Here is a 27,938-nt window from a genome sequence, read left to right as displayed (position 1 = left end):
GTAAATTAGTTATGAGATTGAGACACTAAAATAGTGTAAAGTAATTGATGAGTAAGCCTCTCCTGTTCAGAAGCATCATGGCAACCGGGTCCACCAAGAGTGTTGGATTTTGGACTGTGTTAAAGGTTATAAAACTCTCACCGCCTTGCTCAGTCTCAGACATTAGCATTGTCATATTTCAGAGCTACCTGTACAGTCTTCCTATTTTGATGCTCAATTCAGTACAAATCAATACAGTCATCGATGTTTTGCATGAGCTTCCCTGTCAATCAATTATCAAAAAGGGGGGGAAAGAAATCTAGGTCCTCACAGAAGGAGTGAGTTTGCCATCGTCTGCCTCCTCTGTGTTGTCGCTCTCAGGACCATCATCTGCCTCCTCTGTGTTGTCGCTCTCAGGACCAGGAGGTAGGCAGAAGTCCAGTTTCTTGCCCTTGTGATTCCTGATGTTACGGGAGAGCAAGATGACAGTGCGTCCAGGGAGGGGCGGCACGTTGTATCGACAGGAGATCTGAACCGCCGTCTCCAGAGCCTGCCGGTAACGAGCCAGCAGAGCCACGCTGTAGTTTCTCTGACTGGATAGAGAGAGGAAAGGATCAACACAGTTTAAACACTTTCAACCTGGTGTTCTTATTATAGGCTATATTGCGAAAATAGCCGATCTACAAGCTCACAACGAGCCACAACGTGCTAACGCATTGTGATATTGTAGATCTGCAAATAACCCCAATGTTTGGCCACAGAATAGGGACGCTAGGGTTAAGTGGTTAATTATTACAGTTCAATAGGAGATTGTGAGCACATCTTGTACCTGTATTCAGGCCAGGTGCTGGACATCAAGACAAGAATCAGGAAAAAGGTTAAAACATCTGCACACCGGTTTAAAGCTACCAAACAATTGTATTAAATGGCAAACCTTTCCACCTTATAGGTCTTCATCAGGTAAATGATGCCTGATGAAGACCTAATAAGGTCGAAACGTTGCGTCATTAATACAATTGTTTGGGGGCTTTAAACCGGTGTGCCAACATTTCAAACTTTTTCAGAATAATTACTATTACCATTTTTCTTCAGAATTTCATTTGAGGCCTGCTACTTCCACTAAGTAATAATTCATACATACACAGCCTTCTGAAACTGGGCCTTCCTCAAATTGTACAGTCGACAGACGAAGGGCACCCCAAGTGCCTGCCTCATCCTCTTCCTCCCGGCTGATTCCCAGTCCAGAGACTTGAAGGGCCGTGTACTCTTGGGAATCTTCGCCAGGACGCTTTTCAGAAGCTCTATGCTGCTGGGGACTGCTTTCTCTGATGCAAGGGCTGCAACCATTTATTGAGAGTATGAATTTTGTCTGATTAGATGTACAAGAATAATCAGATTAATCACACAAACAACCCATACTCCAACAAACAATCGTTGGGATGCATTGTGTAAATATATATGTATGTGGGTGAATGTCTTTATATATTTTTATGGGTGTTTGAGCAGGGCATATATGCACAAAACACACACACGAGAAGTGTCACGCAAAAGTTTGGTTTTAATTAAGGTTTGTAAAAGAGTGAGTGAGTGAGTGAGAGTGTGTGTTACTCACCCAGGCAGTTCATCTCCATGAGGACCTTGTAAGCAGCCAGGAATCTGAAGGGGAACTGTCTGCTCTGGATGACAGCTTTCTGTAATGACATCAAGGAACAGCAAACGTCATATGGCAGACTCCATGAATTAGTTTAATTTAGAAAAAATAACATGTGCACCAGTTTCTGGGGTTCCCACCCAGACATTTCCATGCCAAGGACCACTAAATAGCATTAGCATCTGGCTGTAGTCCCCCTTATTGCAAAATGGCTATTAAAATTGCCGGTCTACAAGCTTGTGATGAGTCATGAAGCTCTGCCATTTTAAATATTTATATATTTTTCATTGGTTAATGAGGTGGGGCTGATGATGTCACCTTATTGGTCAGTCTGCTGAGGATGCTCTGGTGGTGTTTCTCACTGATGCCCTGAGTTATCATGTTCCTCAGATTCCTCAGCATCGCCATGAACGGAAGAGACTTGTTGTCTGAACAAAGACATGGACAGAACGCTGAGTGTGTGTGTGTAAGAGTGAGTATATATATATATATATATATATATGTGAGTGAGTGAGTGAGTATATATATATATATGTGAGTGAGTATATATATATATATGTGAGTGAGTGAGTGAGTATATATATATATATGTGAGTGAGTGAGTGAGTATATATATATATATGTGAGTGAGTGAGTGAGTGAGTGAGTGAATATATGTGAGTTAGTATTTATATATATGTGAGTGAGTGAATATGTGTGTGTGTGTGTGTGTGTGTGTGTGTGTGTGTGTGTGTGTGTGTGTGTGTGTGTGTGTGTGCAGACCGATGAGCTTTTCCCAGGTAGAGGCCTTGTTGCCCTGCTGACTGAGCAAGCGTTCCCATGTCTCTGGCTGATTGAGCTTCATGCGCTGTCCAGCCTTCAGCCTGTCCCAAACCCCGCTCAGCCCACTGCGGGTGAATGCCTGCATTGTAGCAGGATACCTGGATCATGCACGCACGCACAAAAACACACACACACACACACACACACACACACACACACACACACACACACACACACACACCACTTTGTTGAGACTGAAAATTGCAATCAGGTTTAAACAAGACAGGGTCCAATAACAGTGTTTGAACTCTCATCTCTATCATGGAGCCAGTTCCGTGTTTTGGACCTCGTTGTAAAGTCCATATGGTGCATAGAATTGGCAACATAGTTGGTGCAGAGTTGGTATTTCTTTGAAGTGTGAACTTCGTTCTTGGTAAGCTTTGTTTTATAGGAACAAAAAAATAAAAGCATCATAGTTCCCTGAACACAATTTTAGATAAGATTAAGAAGTTACATAACACTGGGTTAATAAGTGTATTCATAAAAAGGCAGGGAGGGGGATGTATATTAAATGGGTAGCCAAAGACAGTAGCTCAGCAGAGATTTAGAATGACTGCATCTAGATACAGAGCCACGATGGTGTCATTTCTGGCGTTGTTGCTGCTAGGCTACCTGTCGTGTGCAGAGGCAAGGGGAGACACAGTAGATGGGGTTAGCTTGTGCTTTTCACACTGACCCACAGGGAGACAAAGCAGCAGCCTCTACCTTCACCCAACAGACCTGCCAGCCTGACATCCATACTGTGCTAAGAGAGATGACCGCTCTGATGACGGCGCAGCGAATCCAGCTACAAGCAACCATGGAAAGACTCAGGGACAGCGAAAGTCTGATTAAAGGTATTTACATATTGATTGCATTGTACAGTATGTGTGTGTAACCAAAATCTTTTGCAGAAATATTTCATGTGTTTTCAAACATGACTGCTCTGACGACAGAGCAGCGCATTGATCTGGAACAGACCCAGCAGGAACTGCGAGCAACCCAGCAAGAGCTACAAGCAACACAGCAAGACCTGCAAGCAGTGAGGAAGTCTGATGAAAGGTAATTCTATATAGGGATTTTTTTTTTATATATATATATATATATATATATGAAAATAATCCAATATATTTTTCATAATCGACTAAATTGATTAGTCTAATTAACCACACAACGGCGTCGCGCAAAAAGATGTACAGGCTCGCATAGCATCAAATCGTGATGAGTTATGAGCTTGTAGATCTGCTATTTTTTTCCAAAATTTGTTATTTTCATAAACGATTCTATCGATGAGTTCGATTAACAGTTTTACCCCTAATTCTACTGACTACTACATTACGTGTTTTCAAACATGATCATTTTAATGCTATATAATGTTTTCCCAGATGCTCTTGAAACCATTGAAACCAGGTCGAATGCCACGGAGCATGAGGGTACAGCTTCTACACAAGCTGAATGAAGGTATGGAAATAAAATGTACTTGTGTGTATTTATAGACCTGAACTGCATGAATGATTAGTTATACAATTAAATGTTGTGGCTTTCTCAGCCTCACTTCTGGAATCTGGAAGCGGAAACACAGGTCCTTACAACGTTCACACTATCCTGATCTACAGAAATGTCATCACCAATTTTGGCAATGCATATAACCAGCACACAAGTATGATGTTTCATAATTGATAAAAGATTGTGCAAACCGTAAACTTTTTTATGAATACATTTTGTTCCTGTGGAAGTTTCATTGGAAGATGAACAAATTATGTTTTTCACTCATTCTTTTAATATAAGGAAGAAAGAAAAACAACAACTAAATCAATGTGTTTTTCAAACACAGGTTTCTTTACTGCACCAGTGAAAGGTGTCTACCAGTTCAATATGTTCCTCCGTGGTGCAGGAGGAAATCTTGCCACTGGCGCTTCCTTGTATAAAAACGGCCAGCATGTAGCTGTTGCCTATGAACATCAACCTAGCCATACTGCTCACACATCTAATGGAGCCTCTCTTCTGCTGGAGCCAGGAGATGTGGTCTATGTGAAACTCTGGGTGAACACATGGATATATGACGATCAAAATAACAATAGTATCTTTAGTGGCCACCTGCTGTTTACAGTGTGAGGAAGGGAAATTTATTTTAACAGTAACATCAAAAGACTGCTAATATTGTAAAAACAGCCCATAATAACTCAACTGTACATAACGTGTGTGTGTGTGTGTGTGTGTGTGTGTGTGTGTGTGTGTGTGTGTGTGTGTGTGTGTGTGTGTGTGTGTGTGTGTGTGTGTAGGATGCGTGCTTAGTGGGTAGAGAGGCTGTCTGGTAATAAGAAGTTCACCAGTTTGTGCCCTATCTGAGCAGCCATCAGCTGTGTGAAGCTGAAACAGAATTTCCCTCACAGGATTAATAAAAGTCTCTTTTTTAGTGTCTTGTGCAGGTGTGTGACTGTGTGCGTCTTACTTTCTTCCCAGTATGGCCATGACATGATGAGCTGGTTCCTTGATGTGGAGCCTCTGGATCATTTTCTTTAAACTGAACTCACTTTGCTTCTTATCCACCACCGCTGGTCTGCTCTCAAGCTGTGTGACAATATACATTCATCACAATCTATTGTAAAAGTTTACTGTATGTGATGTGAAAACAAAAGAGTGTCATGTACAAGTTTCCCCAGCAGGGGGTGTAGTGTGACACCATGAGTTAATTGTTCACAATGAGAATTCAGAAATTATGTAGAAATGTAAAGACCTAGCATCATCATCATCTTTTCACTAACAATGTGACAATGTATTGCTAGTGCAGCAAGAGCAGCACGTCCCAGTTTGTCAAGTAATTCTGTTTCTTCTCCTAATCAAAATATATTTGAATGATCGTGAGAACAAAACAAAGAACGTTTTATATTAGGTGACGTTTCAACATAGCTCTAAAAGTTGTTTTATAAAGAGTAATATTAAGAAGTTATTTCGAAGGAGTAGTTTTGGTGCGACCCGGAAGTGTTTTTTATCTTGCAGATGAGCTCACTATTTACAGTAGTCATGCATCATTGATTTATTATAGTCCTCTACAGCGGTTGGTAGTAACTGACTACACGTGATGAGTATTACGTAATCAGATTATGAAAAATAACGGACTATAATCAGCCCAGATTCTAGTACACTGAGATGTAAACACAGCTGCAGATGAACAATCAATAAAAGGGTATGTTACTATTATATTTAGGTGTGTCAATGTGCATTTAAAATACTGTCGACTACGGTCTATGCTTGCACATTGGCACACCTATATCTAACACACCCGTTATCAATTTGATTTAACTGCAGCCGTGTTGCTTATTACCCTGCCATAGTTTGTAGGTGAACTGGAAAACTACAAAAAAAAAAAAATCAGCCTGGAGATTCATTCCCCTTTAAAACTGTGCCATGTCACACTTTGTACATTACACACTTCAGTGGTGGAAGAAGTACTCAGATATTTTGCTTAAGTAAAAGTAGCAATACCACAATATCAAAATACTCTGTTACAAGTAAAAGGCCTGTGTTCAAAATGTTACTTGAGTAAAAGTACAACAGTATTGGCATCAAAATATACTTCAAGTACTAATGTTTGAAAATAGCAGATCTACAAGCTCAGTTGGCTATTCCCATGTATAAAATAGGGCTAAAGTGGTTAATGTATGTTTTATAATATAGTCAAAAAACAATTACAAATAATTGTAGTGGAGTAAAAGTAGAATATTTGCCTCTGAGATGTAGTGGAGTAGAAGTAAAGGTATTGCAAATTGGAAATACTGTAGTAAAGTAAAAAGTAACCCAGTTGTAAGTTGTACTTAAGTACAGTACTTAAGTACATGTACTTTCCACCACTGACACACTTAAGTATCAGGAATTCAGATCATAGAGAAACCCCTCTGGGGATTTCTTCTTTTTTTTAAATTGCAATCAATGTAAGAGAATTGACTCACATGTTCCTTCAGTAGTGTTTCATCTGATCTGAGGATGTCTGCCCACTTTCTCAGTTGTGCATTGGTTGGTACCTGGGGTGCAGAGAAAATAGAGGACAATGTGTGGGATGATGGAGAGTGGAGCAGTAAAAAAAAAACGTTTTATTTTACAGCGTGGCCCCACAGAGGTGAGCCGTCTAGAAAAGGGTCTGTCTGTCTGTCTGTCGCTAATCTCGCAAAGCGCTAAATATCTTGTGCACACTGCCAGCAGACCTCAGAAGTATACCTCCACAAATGTTTTGAATTGAAATATAAACTTTCATTTATAATGGAAGACAATAGGGCTCTGATCGGACTGAGACCTTTTGCCCAAAATCCCAAATATGGAATCATACAGTAAGTCATAGATATGTCATAGACATAGGCGACTGATGTCATCATAGATGACTGACGTCACAGGCTGACCACTTGAAGTTTGAAATCCACATTAGAGCCACACCAGTCCCATGATTTATGCAATACAGGTGTACAAAATCACCATTCCAGCACTGTATACAGTGGACAGGGTCTAAGGTTCAGCACTCAAAGGAGAGCCGCATCGAGCAAAAAACAATTTTGTCCACAGAGAACTTGTCTTTTTCTCATTCAAACCCATTTTGTAAATGAATAGGCATAGTCTAAATAAACAATACATACAGCTATTAAGTCTGTACATAGTCTGAATAAACAATACATACAGCTATTAAGTCTGTACATAGTCTAAATAAACAATACATACAGCTATTAAGTCTGTACATAGTCTAAATAAACAATACATACAGCTTATGAGTCTGTATTTTGTGAAATAAATGCATATACGGCAAACGTTGTAAATGTATGTATGACGTCTACAGACAGCTGACATCTAAAGTTGTATGAAAGATAGAGAAAGAGAACGAGCGAACGAGAAAAAGTCGATGTTATGATGCGAGACTTGATGACCTTCTTATTTGAAATCTTATAAACCTTAAAACCTTAATGTTAAAAAATAAATAAAAAAGAACCGAAGAAAATGTTTTGTTCAGTACCTTGCCTTTAGGCTTTTTGCTGTTGTGTTTGCAGCGATGTTTGCGCGTGTTGTATTTGGCTAGATGGTACTCAGTGAATTGCTTGAACTTGTCAGCCATAGCCTTCTTCAGACAGGTTGGTAGATTTTTACTGAAACACTGCAGAGGAGATTGGATGGTAGCAGTTAGGGCAACTACAAACATTTGGGTGACATGTGTTTTTAGACAAAAACGTGCAGAAAGAGGTGGATTCACAGAGGCACATCATGCACACATTACACTTAGGGTTTGCCAGCAACTTATCAGGACCAATCAGATCAAAAATCATCAAAAACAGCAGAAATAACCAATCTACTTGTAGATAGACTATTTCCATGAAGTGTTGAACTGTTTTTTTTGTTTTGAAAAAATAAATCTGTCTTCAGTATGATTGCGATAAACATGTACAAGGCTCTCCTGTTAAATCCCAACAGTTTCAACTCCTGATAAATAGGGTAAATCAAGAAATGTGGCTGAGACTCACCGTGCTGTAGAGTCTGGCTACCTCCAGCCAATCAGAAGGCAGCTGTATGGCTGCACAGAAGTACCTGCGGACATGTGGTTTGGTGGCGGGCAGATTGGCAGCCAGAGTCAACAGGAAGTTCGCTGTAATGCGAATGTTCAGCTCCTGTCTGGTGTACACTGCCACCTGGAGGGCAAAAGGAAAAGAACAGATACAGTAAATGGTACAGTATGTTTATATGGCTTAAGTTAGGTACATGGTACTGTGGTTTTCAAGTAATACTGTGGCACTGTGACACAGATTTACTAGGGCAGTCCCTTCCTAGTCTTATTTCTTTAGCTGAGGACAGCGCTAATATTACAGCGTTAATGTTACAACTAGTTAGTTACTAGGGTTGTGGGGTGAGCCTAGTAACCCTAAATATAATAGCCATAATATAAAATAGGGCTTAAGTGTTTAAAACATAACTGTACAAGTTATGTGATCCGTTTTGCTCATGAGAAATATGTGTTTGGGCATATAAAAATGGAGAATGCATTCACAGATACACTAGGGGTGTATTGCCGGTGGAGCGAAGTAGAGCACAGCTAGTTCTGAAGGGGCACGCACGCCCGCACATGCACAGACATACACGTGTTTACCCGTGTACGTCTACCTTGCGTATCGATCAAAAACAGCCATTTGCAGTTTTCGCACCTTGCTTACAAAAGCTTCGACGGGGAGTGTCACAGCGTGAATTAACAGGAATGACCGACCTGGCTGGAGGCATATCAATGATCCATTGTGTGACCTGCTAGGTAGCCTACTGTAGGTGTCAGATGTTCCGTCTGAAGCAGTCAAAAGAGTTTGATAACAGTGGCTGATAGAATCATGAACTAATTAAATTACACAGGTGGCGTCTGCAAGGTAGATGCATATGACAACACTACAGTGTCCCCAGTATGAAAGTAAATAGAATAACATTTGATATACAGTATATTGTTGGTTAATAAATAGGCCTAGATATTAAAGAGGTTATATCAATTTAATCTCTCAAGAACAGCTTCTGCACTGCGTTGGAATCTGTCGGGGAGGTTCGTCATAACGAGTGCGCATTCAGATCAGGAAGTAGGCCGCGCTTTACCCAATCACATGTAGTGGGCGGGATTCACATGTCCGTCGATCTTTCCCCCTCGAAACAAACCGAAACTAATTTAACAATAGCGTCCGCGGAGCAGACAAAACCACGGAAATATATTCACATTTTAACTTACTCTTTCATCATAGAAACAAGTGGGCTTATAACCAAAACGATCCATGTTCTCTGGGAGAAGTGGTGTTAGTGTTCCGTGTAGAAATATTGTTAGTGGGAATGAAAACATAGTCGCACCAACCGGAAGTGATGCGCTGAAGGCGCATCACAAACACCGGTTTCCTTGTGCTCTGGTGTTACGTTATCGTCCGCCCAGAGCCAACAGACATAGAACAAACAGCAGAGGGCGCTGTTTTTCATTTTCAGTTGGCGATGGGTTCCCAGATTGTATCAATTGGTGATCGCTCACGACACGTGCGTGTGTGACGTAGCGCTCCACTAGCTAAAACAATCCACAGTACACCCCTGAATACTGCATAACCGTGCACATATATAAAAACACACGCACATACACACCTTGAGGAGAAACTGTGGGTCAGTTTCAGAGATGTCCTTGGAAATGTTTGTGATCCTGGTCCAGACACTGTCCTCTGCATCCCAGTCTGTCTGGCCTGGAGCCGTGCTCTTATTGACCAGAGAACAGCATACCTCATCCAGTAACTCATACTGAAGGGCAGAGGAACAGAGGCATGTGTTCAGAGGAAGGACACCTTTTTGCTAGATGCTAGTTTACTATGCAGATATCGTTGCTGTCGGGCAAAAACCTCCTCTCTCCATATTCTAACTTTTTGTGTTTTTTCGTAAATGAACGCCCTACTTGATCAAACTACAGCGTCACACAAAAGTATCAAAAGTAGCAGATTCGCAAGCTCGAAACATGGCCCAAAGTGACACGTTTTGAGCTTGAGCTTGCAGATCTGCTACTTTTGAATTTGAATCCTGAAAACAGTTTAACAGTTTTGGACTTTTGGAGACAATGTATTATTGTTGTTTTTGTTATTATTATATATTGACTACTTTTTAAATTTGACTGCATCGATTAGTCCAATTAACTCTTTCAGCTCTAATGGACTTCACTCAGTCAATCTATGCCACTGTATTTAGTGACATACAAACATAGGATGTCTTAATGTCTGTGTATTGTTGTGTGTATATATATTCAGTTAAACATTGTCTGTAGATATTTTTTATTTAAATCAATATATTTTTTAATTGATTAATTCAATTGATTAGTTCCATTAACTGCCCTAAAGGAATAAATACCCCACACACACACCTTTAGTTCTGCTTCAGTATCCTCCTTTCCTCTGTCTAATTCTGCAAACTCCTCCTGTCTGACTGCTATAGTCTCATCATGGTCCGGAGCACCAAGCTCCATCTGCAGCACAGAGAACTCAGTGGTCCTGTTAGCCTCCGCCTCCACCTCCACCTCTTGTTCCTCCATGCGGTCTTCTTCAGAGAGCTGTTGGCCCAGGAAATGGAGAGGAAAACAGCACAGCAAACAGGGTCTTAGAAACGCTACAATCGCTTTGGGTGTCAGTTTACTGAAACAATGTAAATTTTCAATAAATTGTTATTAATTATTATTATGCATATAAAATAATTTGACAACTTGAACGCAACACTACACTGCAAAACTCGACTACGGTTTAAAGTCCTGACGCACGTTTTTTTTCCCTTTTTTTTTTACAGTACATACACATGCATATGACACTACGTGGCAATAAAGCGATCTTTATTTGGCAAGAGGTCGATTTAAACGAGGCATCAATTATATAAATAGCTTTGATATGAAACATTTGCCAGTGATTGTTGCATTGTTTATTCATCAAGCCCCTTGTGTGTAAAGACCTTTAATCTCAATGTTTTGATCGAGAAAAAAACAAAGCAATTTAAGAGAAAGACAACAGATGGTTTCATGTACCTCACTTGTCTCCTCGCTATGGGACTGAGTCTCTTCAGATACCTCGTCACGTGTTCCATCTCCCCCGTCCGGCTTCTCTTCTCCACTCAGACCAGGATAGAGGGATGAAGGAGGGACGTGAGAGAAACGCCCGAGCAGGGCATCGCTCGAGGAGGTATCCAGGGACGAATACAGCCAAGGCACCGCGGACGCGAGCGAAGAGGAAAGCAGGAGAGGTGCTCTAGTTAGGAGCGTGTTCTCAGTGCTGAGAAGGGGAGAGCTGAAAGAGGGAGTGTAGGCAGAGGATGAAGTGGAGAGAAGGAGGGTGGAGGTGGTAGAGGACAGGCCAGAGGGTTGCAGAGAGGGGCATAAGGAGGAGTGAGATGCCATGGCTGAGAGCTCGTAGTTTGTTTGGGCCAACAGGGAGGAGGCCTGGACCAGAAGCTTGTTCTCCAGGTTTGGTGGAATGTAGTTGGAGAAAAGACCTCTCCCCAATGTAGCCTGCTGGTCCACATGGACCAAATGCACCGCTTTCATTTCTGTTGAGAGAAATCAATAGAAAGACAAAGACTGTCAGCAAGGTGGAGTCCTGTTCTAAGTCCTACTGTAGATAAACAAAAACTCAGCAGTATAATGTATAGCAGCGCTACTCAACCCGCGGCCCGCATGCGGCCCGATCGCAGCGTCTTGGCCCCGATCGCAGCGTCTTGGCGGCCCCGCCAAAAAAAAAAAAAAAAAAAAGCACAGGATAAAAATATACATTTCCGTTCAAATATATGGGTTGCTAAAACATTTTTCAAAAACAAACAGACAGACATACATACAGGTGCGTCAATTGTTACAGGTATAATGCATAGTTTTCTATGCATTTCGGGTTTTTGGGGGGGGTTTGACCCCCAAATTTTTCCGGCCGCGCGGCTTTGCCGCGCGCCCAGGATAGGTGTCTGCCACTGGACATACACACAACACAAAATAAACTGGTACAGTGAAAAGAATATGATGTCAAAATGTACATTTTCTTGTGCGTTACAAAATCGAAAAATCCAAAATAGGACCGTCATTTTTATGGCGGCCCCTTGGACTTTTGGTATTTTGCTGAGTGGCCCCTGAGCCATCTTAAGTTGAGTAGCCCTGATGTATAGTGTGTAGGCAGCTATAATTAACAGAAAAGTTGCCCAACAGCATTCTACCCGTTTGTACATGCATGGTGCAGCAGCTACGATATGTTATGTTGCCATAGTGTGCCATTATTATGACAAACTATAAAAGCAGCAATAAAAAGGGAACAAAGTACACAAGTTATTACTGTATACAGAATGTTACTTGGTAGTGTTAAACACTTATTCTTATATACTTCATCGTAAGACGAATAGTGAAAATAGCAGAGCTACAATCTCACAGCACATCGCAAGGCGTGAGATTGGAGATCTAATATTTTATTCATTCTTTTTTGAAAATTATGGAACGTTTCTGAAGATTTTTGCCAGTAATGACATGCCCAAAATAGGGATGCCAAGTTGGAAATGGATAATAGCTGCTGCTAATGTGTGGAAAGTATTGAGCACATTACCATTTCAGTGCAATGTGAGCCTGAAGTTAATTTGCATATGAAAAGCATTTTGACTTTGAAAAAGTGGCAGGTGCATGGGGTGTGGTGGAACATACTGCAGTGTTCAAACAAATGGTCATAACTCAAAATACTTTATGAAGGAGGCCTATAAAATCTGTGGGTGTAGGCCAAGAGTGGGTGTAGGGCAGGCCAAGAGACTAACAAATATAAGACGACAGTACATAATTTATAACTGTGCTTAATTACAATTTTGAGGCACTTTGACTTAAGTTTACTTCAGTACTTTTTACTCCATTAAAATTACTTCACAGCTTTTACAAGCTTTGCAGATGTATATTATTAGGTTAAGCTAACCAGCAGCAGTACACATGCCCCACCTTGACCAGCTGTAACATTAAAGGGACAGTTCGCCGATTTTGATAAAAAAAAAATATTTTATGAAGTCTAGGACCACATAAACATGATCCTGTTTTTTTTTGGTGTTGTATATGTGTTTTTTGATCCGTGAGACGCCAACCAAAGCGTCAAATGAGTCATTTGACGCTTTGGTTGGCGTTCTCACCTTATGTCCGCACTACATGACTGCAGGTGACTACAGGTGTAGTTCAAATCTAGCCCTGAAACATGACTGTCATACCATGACAGTCATGGTGCCGAGTCCCCCTGGTCTAAAGTTGTGTTCGATTTTTTCACATTGCCATCTCTCACATAAACGTTCAGATTTCAAATATAAAGTGCTTAGCACCGAGCCACGAATGTTACAAGGCGACGGGAACCGCGATAAGTACCCGTATCTCCCGTATTGTTCAATAAAAAGCATTTTAGTCCGATCGCCGGCCATTTTCTCCAAATTTTCTCTGATGCTTCCAACCATGCGACACTAATGGTTGGGAGGTGTATTGCACTCCGATACATTACAAAAAGAATAAAGAAAATGGCCGGCGATGGGATTAAAATGCTTTTTATTGAACAATACGGGAGATACGAGTACTTATCGCGGTTTGCGTCGCCTTGTAACATCCGTGGCTTGGTGGTAAGCACTTTATATTTGAAATCTGAACGTTTATGTTTATGTGAGAGATGGCAATGTGAAAAAATCTAACACAACTTTAGACCAGGGGGACTCGGCACCATGACGCTTGTATACAAGCGTCATATGAACCATGGCTAGTTCAAATCCAAACCAACACCCATAGCTCAAAGGACCGTCCCCGAAGGTGTCACCGTAACATTGTTCAACCTTCTTTCCCCACTCGACCACTCCCATTAGCTACCTCACATGGCGTCTGCAAACATATCAGAGTTATACTTTAGTACCCGGACCCACACGCAGCTAGGCGGCCAGTGAGGAGCAACAACCCGTCGGGGATGTTTCTTAGTGGAACTGACAGAATGTAGCCTACACGGACCGTGGACACAGTGGACGCTTGTCTCTCGAGTAGGTAAACATGCTGTAAAGTTGCCACTATCACTATAATCTCATGTTGTATCCCAGACTAAACTAGCTCGTGGAGCCGTGGCGTGAACGGAACGTTTTATTGTTGACTTAGCCTGTAGCCACGGAAACCCATGTCTTTTTTTTTGGGGACATGACTGTCATAGCGGAACTTCCAACCTGGTTTTGGCACTACAAGCTCGTAGCGGACTCGACACTTTGTGAGCTTGTAGGTGTGCTATTTTCGGTGCGCATGCAACTAAGAATAAATTAGGTATCACGTCGGATGATATCCATGTAAACTACAAGTCTAATCTAATGTGTTCTTTCCAATGACAGCACAGAAAGTGTTCATCAGCCTGCAAAAATTAAGGAACTGCAGACCTGAGACTGCAGCCATATATATATTTTTTCTAAATAAAACGGTTACATTTACACACTGCTTGCTCTACTCATTGGTATATTCTACATTGTGTAAGCATTTATAATGACAAAATGTATGTACACCCAATTCTATAAGGGTTCTTTTGAACTGTGTCATGATATAGGATAGGAGATAGTCTTTCATTTGGCAGAATGGTACATAATTACAAGCATTACAGATATAATAGTGAAAAATTCTTGTACATTCTGTTAGTATTTACTTCTACATGTAATCATTATTTTTCTGGGGACCCCAGCACAAAGGATTAAACTTTACTGGTCTTAGATACAATAGGCTATAGTAAAACCTAATATTATCCATATACACCAATTGAAGCCATGAAACGGTCTCATTTGGAAAAAAGAAAAAAAATTAGGCTGTGTATGACAAGAGTATTTGCATGTCATATATTCTAAAGTAATGGCCATCATGTGTTCTATAAGTTTAGTCCAAAGAATATAACTGGAAATGACAGTGAAACATTATGTTCTCAGAAATAAGGAATCACACATGACAAGAGTATGAAACGTTTTGCTTTATTATATTGTTGACTACGCCTCATCGCCATGGATGTCCCGACTAGATGGACGTCACCAGCACCAGACTGTCTTCATGGTGGGAACTGGGAGGGAATGTTGAACACACACACACACGTTTGCGCTACTCTGCTAATTTACACATGATATTTAGTTTGCTAAAAGATGCAATCAATACAGAACACAATACAACAGCAGCAAAGATTGAAAAGTTTCACGGAACGGAACATTCAAGTCTATTCACTGTTGCCAGATCTTGTGAGAGAAATAAGCAACCAGGTCTATGAAAGCAAGCCCAAAAGAAAATACCTATGCCAAGAGCACTTGAAACCAAGACATGGGCCATTTGAAAATTGCCGATCTACAAGCTCACAACGCGTAGCGATGTGATGCATTGTGAGGTTGTAGATCTGCTATTTTCTAAGAAATCTTGAGGAAAAAAAGCGCTAAATGTATGGAATATTTTTGAAATATTTTAACAACACAAATCTGGTACAGGGGTCCTTGGCAGAAATTATAATTTCAGATGAGGGTCCGTGGACAAGTACACAATTATTTTATTTATGTATTTAAAAACAAGCCCAAAAAAACTGCAACTACCAATATTTACAAAGTCTCAGAGTCGCTTATAATAAGCAGACATGGCAACACTGGTTGACGTTGATGACAACATCAACATGTGTTGATGTTGTTGTAGTGAGAACTGGGAGGGGAAAGTTAAAATGTAGACCACACCCCCACGCATCCTCCCCTCCCCACAAGGAAGGGCAGTGCCCCAAAGCATTATGGTCATTGTAGTAATGCAGCAGTCCAGTCAAACCCCAGCCAAAAACACATACTTCTATATTGTTCTGGCAATAGGGTGCAAATTTCAAAAGTTGCTACTGTTGTCTACTACAAATATTATTAACATTGAGTGACAGTAAGTTCTTCCAGGGGTGAACTGCTCCTTTAAAGTAATGAATGAATGCATTACTGATGATGAGTATTTTTTACGTTTGGCATTGTTGTAGGTACATTTTGATCCCCATACTTTTGTAATTTCACACAAATAAAAATGTGAACACAGGGCTTTTTACTTTAATATTTCTACATTGTAGAAGTGGTGTAAAGTAACTACTGGTAAGTACATTTACTCAAGTACTGTACTTGAGTACAATTTTGAGGTATTTTTACTTTACTGGAGTATTTCCAATTTGCACTTACTCCACTATATCTCAGAGGCAAATATTGTACTTTTACTCCACTACAATTATTTGAAAACTTGTGTTACCAGTTACTTTGTAGATTTAGATTATTATTACAAAACATACATTAACCACTTCAGCCTATATTCATTTCGGCCATTTGAAAATAGCCAATCTACAAGCTCACAATGCTTGTAGATCTGCTATTTTCAAAAGATTTTCATACATTTGAAAACTTGTGTAAATGGAACATTCTGCATAATGACTACTTTCTACTTTTGGTTACTTTAAGTACATTTTGATTAATTGATTGAAAATTTTATTAGGCAAAAGAATGTAACACACAGTTACATTTATAATACTTTTGTCTAACAGGTCCGACCAAAAAGGTCCTTGCGGACTTGTTTCCGTTGGGGTCCTTGAATTAATTTCATAGACATATATAGCAACCAAACATTTCAATTCAACATAAAAATACAGAGAAAAAATACACTATGTACAAAAAAATCTTGTGTTCTCCAGAAAGATGAGTTTTTAGGGCTGTTTTAAATGAGCCCAGCGAACTGCATTTTTTGAGGGATGGGGTTAGACTATTCCATACCTTGGTGGCCGTGCTGTAGAAGGAGAATTTGCCCATGTATGTTTTATGGGTGGGTGGTACCAGATTGTTGTTTACACTCCCTCTAGTTTCGTGACTGTGGGTGTCACTAACTTTTTGGAGGTATTTAAACAGATAAGCGGGTATAGGGGGCATTTCGGGCAAATCTGCATTTACAATTTTGAAGACCAGTCCCATTTTTTGTTTAACCCCGTCTTTAGCCCCTTTCGGGACCCTGTTTACCTTTTTTATATTTGGGAAGGCGGTATCCAGGGTCCCTTGTCGCTCAAAGCACTCTCTCTCGTACTGGCGGCTACCACTGTCTGGTCTCGGGCTAATAGCTCGTCGCTTAGAAGTTGCAGAGATTTCTCAAAGGTACCAACAAGAGCAATACTAACGCGCCAGAAAGCTGCATTAATCCGCACGGATCGGCGATGCCGTTTAACATATTTAATAATTTAGTAAAACTTAAGCTCCTCTCTCACACTCTGCTCCACTGCCCATGTCCCGCCTCCCCGCGTTGTGATTGTCATGCAAGCATGTAGGAGCTCGCCAATCAGAGGCAGTAATGTAGGACCATAGAGTTATGCGTAGGACGCGCAGCTTGTCAGTCACCGCGGGGAGGCGGGACATGGGCAGTGGAGCAGAGTGTGAGAGAGGAGCTTAAGTTTTACTAAATTATAAAAAATGTTAAACGGCATCGCCGATCCGTGCGGATTAATGCAGCTTTCTGGCGCGTTAGTATTGCTCTTGTTGGTACCTTTGAGAAATCTCTGCAACTTCTAAGCGACGAGCTATTAGCCCGAGACCAGACAGTGGTAGCCGCCAGTACGAGAGAGAGTGTTTTGAGCGACAAGGGACCCTGGATACCGCCTTCCCAAATATAAAAAAGGTAAACAGGGTCCCGAAAGGGGCTAACCCCGTCTTCCACCCTGAGCCAGCCTAGGCTGGCAAAGTGAGTGGGAGAGAGGTGGGTCATTGGCCCCAGTCCGAGAAGTAGTCGAATCAGTTTGTTTTGAGAGGTTTGAAGCTTATTCTTCAGTGACACTGAGGTGTTGGAGTACCAAGAGGAGCAAGCATAGTCAAAAAGGGGCTGAATCAGGGCCCCTGAGAGGGGCCTGAGGGCCTGAGGGTTGACAAAAGAGGAAACTCTGCCCATAAATCTGGTTCTCTGGTTTACTCTTTTGACCACCTTTGTTGCCATGCTTTCTCCTGTCAGGTATTTGTCAAGAATACATCCCAAATAGGTAATCTCTTCTTTGCTAGAGATGATTGTGTCATCGACTTTGACCTTGAAGTCATTTACCTTCAACTTACTGAGGGAATGTTTGGTCCCAAAGAAAATGGATTCAGTTTTCCCAAGGTGTAGTGACAGTTTGTGATCGGTAAGCCAGGTACGGAATACCAATGATACCAATACTTTAGTACTTTTACGCGTCAATTTTGAATTCCGGACTTTTACTTAGTATTTCTCCATTGCCTTGTTAAAGTATTGATACTTTTGTACATTGCCTTAAAAAGTATTGATACTTTTACTTAAAGGGATATTTCACTTTCAAAAAAACTTTTGGTCATTTTATCGTCTACTCAGGCCTTTGTGAGCCCCCCAGACAGTTTTTAAGTTGCTCGATTCAGTATTTAGATATTTGATATTCATTTAATCAGACACGCCCCCTTCCTATACAAACCCATTGTAACTTCAAACTCCATTTTAACCATGTTAGATTCATCAAAAACACCCGTCCTTACTTTTTTTCAGTTATTTTTTTTTATTTTTTTGGAAAATGAAAAAAATAATACAATAAAATAATTTAATAAAATAAATTTAAAAAAAATGATCGGAAAAACACGGCCCCCTCACGCATTAGGAGGGCAGGGTGAGTCACCAGAACCAAGGACGGGTGTTTTTGATGAATCTAACATGGTTAAAATGAAGTTTGAAGTTACAATGGGTTTGTATAGGAAGGGGGCGTGTCTGTTAAAATGAATATCAAATATCTAAATACTGAATCAAGCAACTTAAAAACTGTCTTGGGGGTTCACAAAGGCCTGAGTAGACGATAAAATGAACAAAAGTATTTTTGAAAGTGAAATATCCCTTTAAGTAAAAGCACTTTTACACAAAAATGTGAACACAATGCTTTTGCTTAAATATTTCTACATTGTAGCAGTAGAAATACTTAGATAAAAGAGAAAATGAGAGTACATAGCCTATACTTCCTCCAGATTAGAACAGACTGTCTGATTTACAATGAGTCAGAGTCCACACATAGGCGTGGTTATACAGACAGTTATTATTAAACGACGTACAAACTTACCGCAACTCAAATGTCCCCTCTGTGCGGACAGGCGAGTTACTGTTACTGTGTAATATAGTGGCTATTCTTATGTATTTATTCAACGTTGTTACGGTCACTATAGTCTATGAATAGAGTCTTTCCAGCTTCCAATATGTTTCCGTGTTCATCCCCGGCTGTGTTGATTGATTTGCCGCTTTTATCGCCTGGTTTCTATTCCAAATTAACCAGTGTGACACACGCGCGCGCACACACACACACGCACGCACGTACGCACGCGCGCGCACACACACACACACACACACACACACACACACACACACACACACACACACACACACACACACACACACACACACACACACACACACACACACACACACGCCCAGACCGGATCTGCTACTTTGATTCGAACCCAAACCATGTGCTCTTTATAAAACAATACAAAATCAAATAAATCGCAGAAGAGGACGCACATTTACAGTAAACACATTATGATGAAACGAAATTAAATGAAATATACAATTAGATATTATAAACAAAATCAGTGGTGTGTAACTTAGTACATTTACTCAAGTACTACTTAGGTACAATTTGAGGTATTTTTTACTTATGTCAGTACTTCTACTCCACTACATATCAGAGGCAAATATTATACTTTTAATCCACTACAATTATTGAAAACTTTAGTTAGTTACTTTGTAGATTTTGATTATTACAAAACATACATTACCCACTTCGGCCATTTGAAAATATATCTGCTATTTTTTTTTTAAACAATATTTTTTAATTAATTTTGAATTCCTGACTTTTACTTGTAATAGAGTATTTCTACATTGCAGTATTATTGATACTTTTTTAAAGTAAAATAATCGAGTACTTGATTCAATCCCGACTTCACTGTTTGGAATGAACGACGCTACCGTAATGACTAATATAACTGTGCAAAAGGAGGAAGCGATGGCGCACCATATCCGCTGCAAGCTCCGTTTATCCATTTAGATAAATAATTAATGTTTTAAAAACCGTTTTTGTTACACAGAAACATAATATGTGTTGTATGGCTTCGTTTAAATGCTTAATTTATAGTTTTAATGTGAAAATTAACCGTTTTTCAATGGCTCCTTTTTGCTCTAGAGGGTACTCTTATTCTGAAGAGATTGTCCACCGGAAGTCTTAAGGTTGCTCCGTTATTGTTGCCTACGGAACACAGCTAAAGACAGCTCATAGACTATATTGACCGGTCCGTAACAACGTTGAATAAATACATAAGAATAGCCACTATATTACACAGTAACAGTAACTCGCCTGTCTGCACAGAGGGGACATTTGAGTTGCGGTAAGTTTGTACGTCGTTTAATAATAACTGTCTTTAACCACCATGCCTATATCTATATGTGTGGACTCTGACTCATTGCAAATCAGACAGTCTGTTCTAATCTGGAGGAAGTATAGGCTATGTACTCTCATTTTCTCTTTTATTTAAGTATTTCTACTGCTAAAATGTAGAAATATATAAGCAAAAGCAATGTGTAGAAAGTAGTCATTATGCAGAATGTTCCATTTCACAAGTTTTCAAATGTATGAAAATCTTTTGAAAATAGCAGATCTACAAGCATTGTGATCTACAAGCATAATATACGTCTGCAAAGCTTGTAAAAGCTGTCAAGTAATTTTAATGGAGTAAGAAGTACTGAAGTAAACTTAAGTCAAAGTGCCTCAAAATTGTAATTAAGCACAGTTATAAATTATGTACTGTCTTCTTACATTTTGTTAGTCTCTTGGCCTGCCCTACACCCACTCTTGGCCTACACCCACAGAAGTTATAGGCCTCCTTCATAAAGTATTTTGAGTTATGACCATTTGTTTGAACACTGCAGTATGTTCCACCACACCCCATGCACCTGCCACTTTTTCAAAGTCAAAATGCTTTTCTTATGCAAATTAACTTCAGGCTCACATTGCACTGAAATGGTAATGTGCTCAATACTTTCCACACATTAGCAGCAGCTATTATCCATTTCCAACTTGGCATCCTTATTTTGGGCATGTCATTACTGGCAACATTTTCAGAAACGTTCCATAATTTTCTAAAAATAATGTATAAAATATTAGATCTCACAACGCCTTGCGATGTGCTGTGAGCTTGTAGCTCTGCTATTTTCACTATTCGTCTTACGATGAAGTATATCAGAATAAGTGTTTAACACTACCAAGTAACATTCTGTATACAGTAATAACTTGTGTACTTTGTTCCCTTTTTATTGCTGCTTTTATACTTTGTCATAATAATGGCACACTATGGCAACATAACATATCGTAGCTGCTGCACCATGCATGTACAAACAGGTAGAATGCTGTTGGGCAACTTTTCTGTTAATTATAGCTGCCTACACACTATACATTATACTGCTGAGTTTTTGTTTATCTAGGACTTAGAACAGGACTCCACCTTGCTGACAGTCTTTGTCTTTCTATTGATTTCTCTCTCAACAGAAATGAAAGCGGTGCATTTGGTCCATGTGGACCAGCAGGCTACATTGGGGAGAGGTCTGTTCTCCAACTACATTCCACCAAGCCTGGAGAACAAGCTTCTGGTCCAGGCCTCCTCCCTGTTGGCCCAAACAAACACCGAGCTCTCAGCCATGGCATCTCACTCCTCCTCATGCCCCTCTCTGCAACCCTCTGGCCTGTCCTCTACCACCTCCACCCTCCTTCTCTCCACTTCATCCTCTTCCTACACTCCCTCTTTCAGCTCTCCCCTTCTCAGCACTGAGAACACGCTCCTAACTAGAGCACCTCTCCTGCTTTCCTCTTCGCTCGTGTCCGCGGTGCCTTGGCTGTCTTCGTCCCTGGATACCTCCTCGAGTGGTGCCCTGCTCGGGCGTTTCTCTCACGTCCCTCCTTCATCCCTCTATCCTGGTCTGAGTGGAGAAGAGAAGCCGGACGGGGGAGATGGAACACGTGACGAGGTATCTGAAGAGACTCAGTCCCATAGCGAGGAGACAAGTGAGGTACATGAAACCATCTGTTGTCTTTATCTTAAATTGCTTTCTTTTTTTCTCGATCAAAACATTGAGATTAAAGGTCTTTACACACAAGGGGCTTGATGAATAAACAATGCAACAATCACTGGCAAATATTTCACATCAAAGCTATTTCACCTTGCATCGCTTTATTACCACGTAATATGCACAGTGTTGCGTTGGAGTTGTCGAATTATTTTTTATGCATAATAATAATAATAACAATTTATTGAAAATGTACGTTGTTTCAGTAAACTGACACCCAAAGCGATTGTAGGGTTTCTAAGACCCTGTTTGCTGTGCTGTTTTCCTCTCCATTTCCTGGGCCAACAGCTCTCTGAAGAAGACCGCATGGAGGAACAAGAGATGGAGGTGGAGGTGGAGGCTATCAGGACCACTGAGTTCTCTGTGCTGCAGATGGAGCTTGGTGCTCCGGACCATGATGAGACTATAGCAGTCAGACAGGAGGAGTTTGCAGAATTAGACAGAGGAAAGGAGGAGACTGAAGCAGAACTGAAGGCTAAAAAGGTGTGTGGGGGGTATTTATTCCTTTAGGGCAGTTAATGGAACTAATCAATTTAATTAATCAAATGAAAAAATATATTGATTTAAATAAAAATATATACAGATAATGTTTAACTGAATATATACACACAACAATACACAGACATTAAGACATCCTATGTTTGTATGTCACTAAATACAGTGGCATAGATTGACTGAGTGAAGTCCATTAGAGCTGAAAGAGTTAATTGGACTAATCGATGCAGTCAAATTTAAAAAGTAGTCAATATATAATAATAACAAAAACAACAATAATACATTGTCTCTGTTGGGTGGAAATCTCATAAGTCCAAAACTGTTACTTTTCAGGATTCAAATTCAAAAGTAGCAGTTCTGCAAGCTCCAAAACGCGCCGCAAACTCAAAACGCGTCGCTTTGGGCCGTGTTTTGAGCTTGCGAATCTGCTACTTTTGATGCTTTTGTGTGACGCTGTAGTAGTATGATCAAGTAGGGCGTTCATTTACAAAAAAACACAAAAAGTTAGAATATGGAGAGAGGAGGTTTCTGCCCAACAGCAACGATACTGTATCTGCATAGTAAACTAGCATCTAGCAAAAAAAGGTGTCCTTCCTCTGAACACATGCCTCTGTTCCTCTGCCCTTCAGTATGAGTTACTGGATGAGGTATGCTGTTCTCTGGTCAATAAGAGCATGGCTCCAGGCCAGACAGACTGGGATGCAGAGGACAGTGTCTGGACCAGGATCACAAACCTTTCTAAGGACATCTCTGCAACTGACCCACAGTTTCTCCTCAGGGTGTGTATGTGCGTGTGTTTTTATATATGTGCACGGTTATGCAGTATTCAGGGGTGTACTGTGGATTGTTTTAGCTAGTGGAGCGCTACAGTACGTCACATGCGCACGTGAGCGATCACCAATTGATATAACCTCTTTAATATGTAGGCCTATTTATTAACCAACGATATACTGTATATCAAATGTTATTCTATTTACTTTCATACTGGGGACACTGTAGTGTTGTCATATGCATCTACCTTGCAGACGCCACCTCTGTAATTTAATTAGTTCATGATTCTTCTATCAGCCACTGTTATCAAACTCTTTTGACTGCTTCAGACAGAACATCTGACACCTACAGTAGGCTACCTAGCAGGTCACACAATGCACCATTGATATGCCTCCAGCCAGGTCGGTCATTCCTGTTAATTCACACTGTGACACCCCTCGTCGGCAGCTTTTGTAAGCAAGGTGTTGAAACTGCAAATGGCTGTTTTTGATCGAGTTGCAAGGTGAAGGTAGACGCACCGTCACGCACGCGGGTACACACGCGCTTGTCCGTGCATGTGCGGGCGTGCGTGCCCCTTCAGAGCTAGCTGCGCTCCACTTCGCTCCACCGGCAATACACCCCTGGTGTGTATCTGTGAATGCATTCTCCATTTTTATATGCCCAAACACATATTTCTCATGAGCAAAACGGGTCACTTAACATGGACAGTTATGTTTTAAACACTTAAGCCCTATTTTATATTATGGCTATTTAGGGTTACTAGGCTCACCCCACAACCCTAGTAACTAACTTGTTGTAACATTAACGCTGTAATATTAGCGCTGTCCTCAGCTAAAGAAATAAGACTACGAAGGGACTGCCCTAGTAAATCTATAAACAGTGCTCCAGTATTACTTTAAAACCACAGTACCATGTACTGTACCTAACTTAAGCCATATAGACATACTGTGCCATTTACTGTATCTGTTCTTTTCCTTTTGCCCTCCAGGTGGCAGTGTACACCAGACAGGAGCTGAACATTCGCATTACAGCGAACTTCCTTTTGACTCTGGCTGCCAATCTGCCCGCCACCAAACCACATGTCCGCAGGTACTTCTGTGCAGCCATACAGCTGCCTTCTGATTGGCTGGAGGTAGCCAGACTCTACAGCACGGTGAGTCTCAGCCACATTTCTTGATTTACTCTATTTATCAGGAGTTGAAACTGTTGGGATTTAACAGGAGAGCCTTGTACATGTTTATCGCAATCATACTGAAGACAGATTTATCTTTTCAGAACAAAAAAAAACAGTTCAACACTTCATGGAAATAGTCTATCTACAAGTAGATTGGTTATTTCTGCTGTTTTTGAATATTTTTGATCTGATTGGTCCTGATAAGTTGCTGGCAAACCCTAAGTGTAATGTGTGCATGATGTGCCTCTGTGAATCCACCTCTTTCAGCACATTTTTGTCCAAAAACACATCTCACCCAAATGTTTATAGTTGCCCTAACTGCTACCATCCAATCTCCTCTGCAGTGTTTCAGTAAAAATCTACCAACCTGTCTGAAGAAGGCTATGGCTGACAAGTTCAAGCAATTCACTGAGTACCATCTAGCCAAATACAACACGCGCAAACATCGCTGCAAACACAACAGCAAAAAGCCTAAAGGCAAGGTACTGAACAACACATTTTCTTCGCTTCTTTTTCATTTATTTTTTAACATTAAGGTTTTAAGGTTTATATAAGGTTTTTAAGGTTTCAAATAAGAAGGTCATCAAGTATCGACTTTTTCTCGTTCGTTCGCTCGTTCTCTTTCTCTATCTTTCATACAACTTTAGATGTCAGCTGTATGTAGACGTCATACATACATTTACAACGTTAGCCGTATATGCATTTATTTCACAAAATACAGACTCAAAAGCTGTATGTATTGTTTATTGCGAACGCGGAAGGAGGCGCGGCGACCAAGTGGAGCTTACTATGTAACCCTGCTCAGGTTGTGTGTCTGTCTGTGTGTCTGCGATTCTGTCTGTGTTCATGCTCTCATTGGCTCACATGGCCCCATGTGACTCACATGCGTGCACTGCCTGTAAGCAGCCTCCAGAGTGCGCCAGAGTGCAGGAATTTAGACAATGCACACCAGCCTGCCACACACACACACACACACACACACACACACACACACACACACACACACACACACACACACACACACACACACACACACACACACACACACACACACACACACACACACACACACACAGTCAAATAACACGGATTCCAAGTCCGTAAATACACAATATTTTCGAGCTGCGTTCGCTTCCAGCGTTCGCGCGTCTTACTTGTTTAGACTATGTACAGACTTAATAGCTGTATGTATTGTTTATTTAGACTATGTACAGACTTAATAGCTGTATGTATTGTTTATTTAGACTATGTACAGACTTAATAGCTGTATGTATTGTTTGTTTAGACTATGTACAGACTTAATAGCTGTATGTATTGTTTATTTAGACAAGTAAGACGCGCGAATGCTGGAAGCGAACGCAGCTCGAAAATATTGTGTATTTACGGACTTGTAATCCCTGTTATTTCACCGTGATGGGGAGAGAACATTGACATTGTGTGTGTGTGTGTGTGTGTGTGTGTGTGTGTGTGTGTGTGTGTGTGTGTGTGTGTGTGTGTGTGTGTGTGTGTGTGTGTTTTGCAGGCTGTTGTGCATTTTAATCAGAGCATTGTCTACATTCCTGCACTCTGGCGCACTCTGGCGCACTCTGGCGGCTGCACACAGGCAGTGCACGCACACAGAGACACAGAGACACAGACACACACACACACACACACACAACCCGAGCACGGTTTCATAGTAAGCTGGACTTGGGCGGAGGCGCCTCCTTCCGCGTTTGCAACTATGTACAGACTTAATAGCTGTATGTATTGTTTATTTAGACTATGTACAGACTTAATAGCTGTATGTATTGTTTGTTTAGACTATGTACAGACTTAATAGCTGTATGTATTGTTTATTTAGACTATATATAGACTTTTTTTTTTTTTTAAACTTTGTTTTTATTCTTTTTTAGAGCAGGTAGGTCATGTTGGGCATCACATTACATTCGATGAGTACATTTCAGTTTTTTAACACTCATATGTTGCGGGCTATTCAGTCCAGAGGAGAGAAATCCTAAGCTAAGGTAGCTTCAGTTCTCTTGTTGAGATTTCTCAGTCCGATTGTCTTTGTTGTTAAAGTCCATGCTTTTTTGCAGACTATATATAGACTTAATAGCTGTATGTATTGTTTATTTAGACTATGTACAGACTTAATAGCTGTATGTATTGTTTATTTAGACTATGTACAGACTTAATAGCTGTATGTATTGTTTATTTAGACTATGCCTATTCATTTACAAAATGGGTTTGAATGAGAAAAAGACAAGTTCTCTGTGGACAAAATTGTTTTATGCTCGATGCGGCTCTGCTTTGAGTGCTGAACCTTAGACCCTGTCCACTGTACACAGTGCTGGAATGGTGATTCTGTACACCTGTATTGCATAAATCATGGGACTGGTGTGGCTCTAATGTGGATTTCAAACTTCAAGTGGTCAGCCTGTGACGTCAGTCATCTATGATGACATCAGTCGCATATGTCTATGACATATCTATGACTTACTGTATGATTCCATATTTGGGATTTTGGGGCAAAAGGTCTCTTTTAGTTTATATTTCAATTCCAAACATTTGTGGAGGTATACTTCTGAGGTCTACTGGCAGTGTGCACAAGATATTTAGCGCTTTGCGAGATTAGCGACAGACAGGCAGACAGACAGACAGACCCTTTTCTAGACGGCTCACCTTTTTTGTTTTACTGCTCCACTCTCCATCATCCCACACATTGTCCTCTATTTTCCCTGCACCCCAGGTACCGACCAATGCACAACTGAAAAAGTGGGCAGACATCCTCAGATCAGATGAAAAACTACTGAAGGAACATGTGAGTCCATTCTCTTACATTGAATGCAAATACAAAATTAAAAAGTATTAAAGAGTATTTCTACACTGCAGTATTGATACTTTTACTTAAGTAAAACATTTGAGTACTTTTTCCACCACTGCGTAATCTTCATCACATGTAGTCAGTTACTACCAACCCTGTAGAGGACTGTAATGAATGAATCAATGATGTAATCAATGATGCATGACTACTTTGTATAGTGAGCTCATCGGCAAAAAAAAACACCTCCGGGTCACACCACAACTACTCCTTCGAAATAACCTCTTAAAATCCTTTGAAAATAGTAGATCTATACTGTAAGCTCACAATTGTCGCATCGCAACTCATTGTGAGCTTGTAGATCGGCTATTTTCAAATGGACGAAATTTATATAGGGCTGAAGTGGTTAATGTACGTTTTGTAATAATAATCAAAATCTATAAAGTAACTAGTAACTAAAAATGTAAAATAATTGTAGTGGAGTAAAAGTACAATATTTGCCTCTGAAATGTAGTAGAAATAAAGGTATTGGAAATGGTAAATACTCCAGTAATGTGAAAATTCCTCAAAAGTGTACTTAAGTAAATGTACTTAGTTACTTTACACCACTGTAATTATGTACATCATTTCTGAA

General features: G+C 40.4%; 2 protein-coding genes across 2 annotated transcripts in view; one reads left to right on the top strand and one right to left on the bottom strand.

The window, feature by feature from the left end:
* The window catches only part of LOC308093389 (telomerase protein component 1-like), a 120,263-nt gene that overhangs the window by 38,709 nt on the left and 53,616 nt on the right, over positions 1–27,938 (bottom strand). Inside the window, exons 2-16 of the mRNA XM_080439725.1 lie at positions 19,012–19,136; positions 10,965–11,482; positions 10,317–10,502; positions 9,557–9,706; positions 7,930–8,094; positions 7,428–7,565; positions 6,378–6,453; positions 6,274–6,290; positions 4,884–5,002; positions 2,393–2,550; positions 1,949–2,058; positions 1,592–1,670; positions 1,121–1,316; positions 374–572; positions 311–337 (exon numbers count right to left, since the gene is read on the bottom strand). Of these exons, the coding sequence (XP_080295851.1) occupies positions 311–337; positions 374–572; positions 1,121–1,316; positions 1,592–1,670; positions 1,949–2,058; positions 2,393–2,550; positions 4,884–5,002; positions 6,274–6,290; positions 6,378–6,453; positions 7,428–7,565; positions 7,930–8,094; positions 9,557–9,706; positions 10,317–10,502; positions 10,965–11,480 (2,136 nt within the window). The 5' untranslated portion in view covers positions 11,481–11,482; positions 19,012–19,136. The remainder of the gene's footprint in view (positions 1–310; positions 338–373; positions 573–1,120; positions 1,317–1,591; positions 1,671–1,948; positions 2,059–2,392; positions 2,551–4,883; positions 5,003–6,273; positions 6,291–6,377; positions 6,454–7,427; positions 7,566–7,929; positions 8,095–9,556; positions 9,707–10,316; positions 10,503–10,964; positions 11,483–19,011; positions 19,137–27,938) is intronic.
* tep1 (telomerase-associated protein 1) overlaps positions 21,313–27,938 on the top strand; it is a 50,436-nt gene continuing 43,810 nt past the window's right edge. The window contains exons 1-7 of the mRNA XM_080439226.1: positions 21,313–21,339; positions 21,487–22,004; positions 22,350–22,544; positions 23,186–23,335; positions 24,316–24,480; positions 24,846–24,983; positions 27,233–27,304. Coding sequence (XP_080295352.1) covers positions 21,324–21,339; positions 21,487–22,004; positions 22,350–22,544; positions 23,186–23,335; positions 24,316–24,480; positions 24,846–24,983; positions 27,233–27,304 — 1,254 coding nt within the window. The 5' untranslated portion in view covers positions 21,313–21,323. The remainder of the gene's footprint in view (positions 21,340–21,486; positions 22,005–22,349; positions 22,545–23,185; positions 23,336–24,315; positions 24,481–24,845; positions 24,984–27,232; positions 27,305–27,938) is intronic.

This window comes from Gymnoscopelus braueri (assembly GCF_963280865.1).
Source record: "Gymnoscopelus braueri genome assembly, chromosome: 10".
NCBI classification, from domain to species: domain Eukaryota; kingdom Metazoa; phylum Chordata; class Actinopteri; order Myctophiformes; family Myctophidae; genus Gymnoscopelus; species Gymnoscopelus braueri.
Note: the sequence above shows the minus strand (reverse complement) of the source record. Positions and strands in the feature narration are given on the sequence as shown.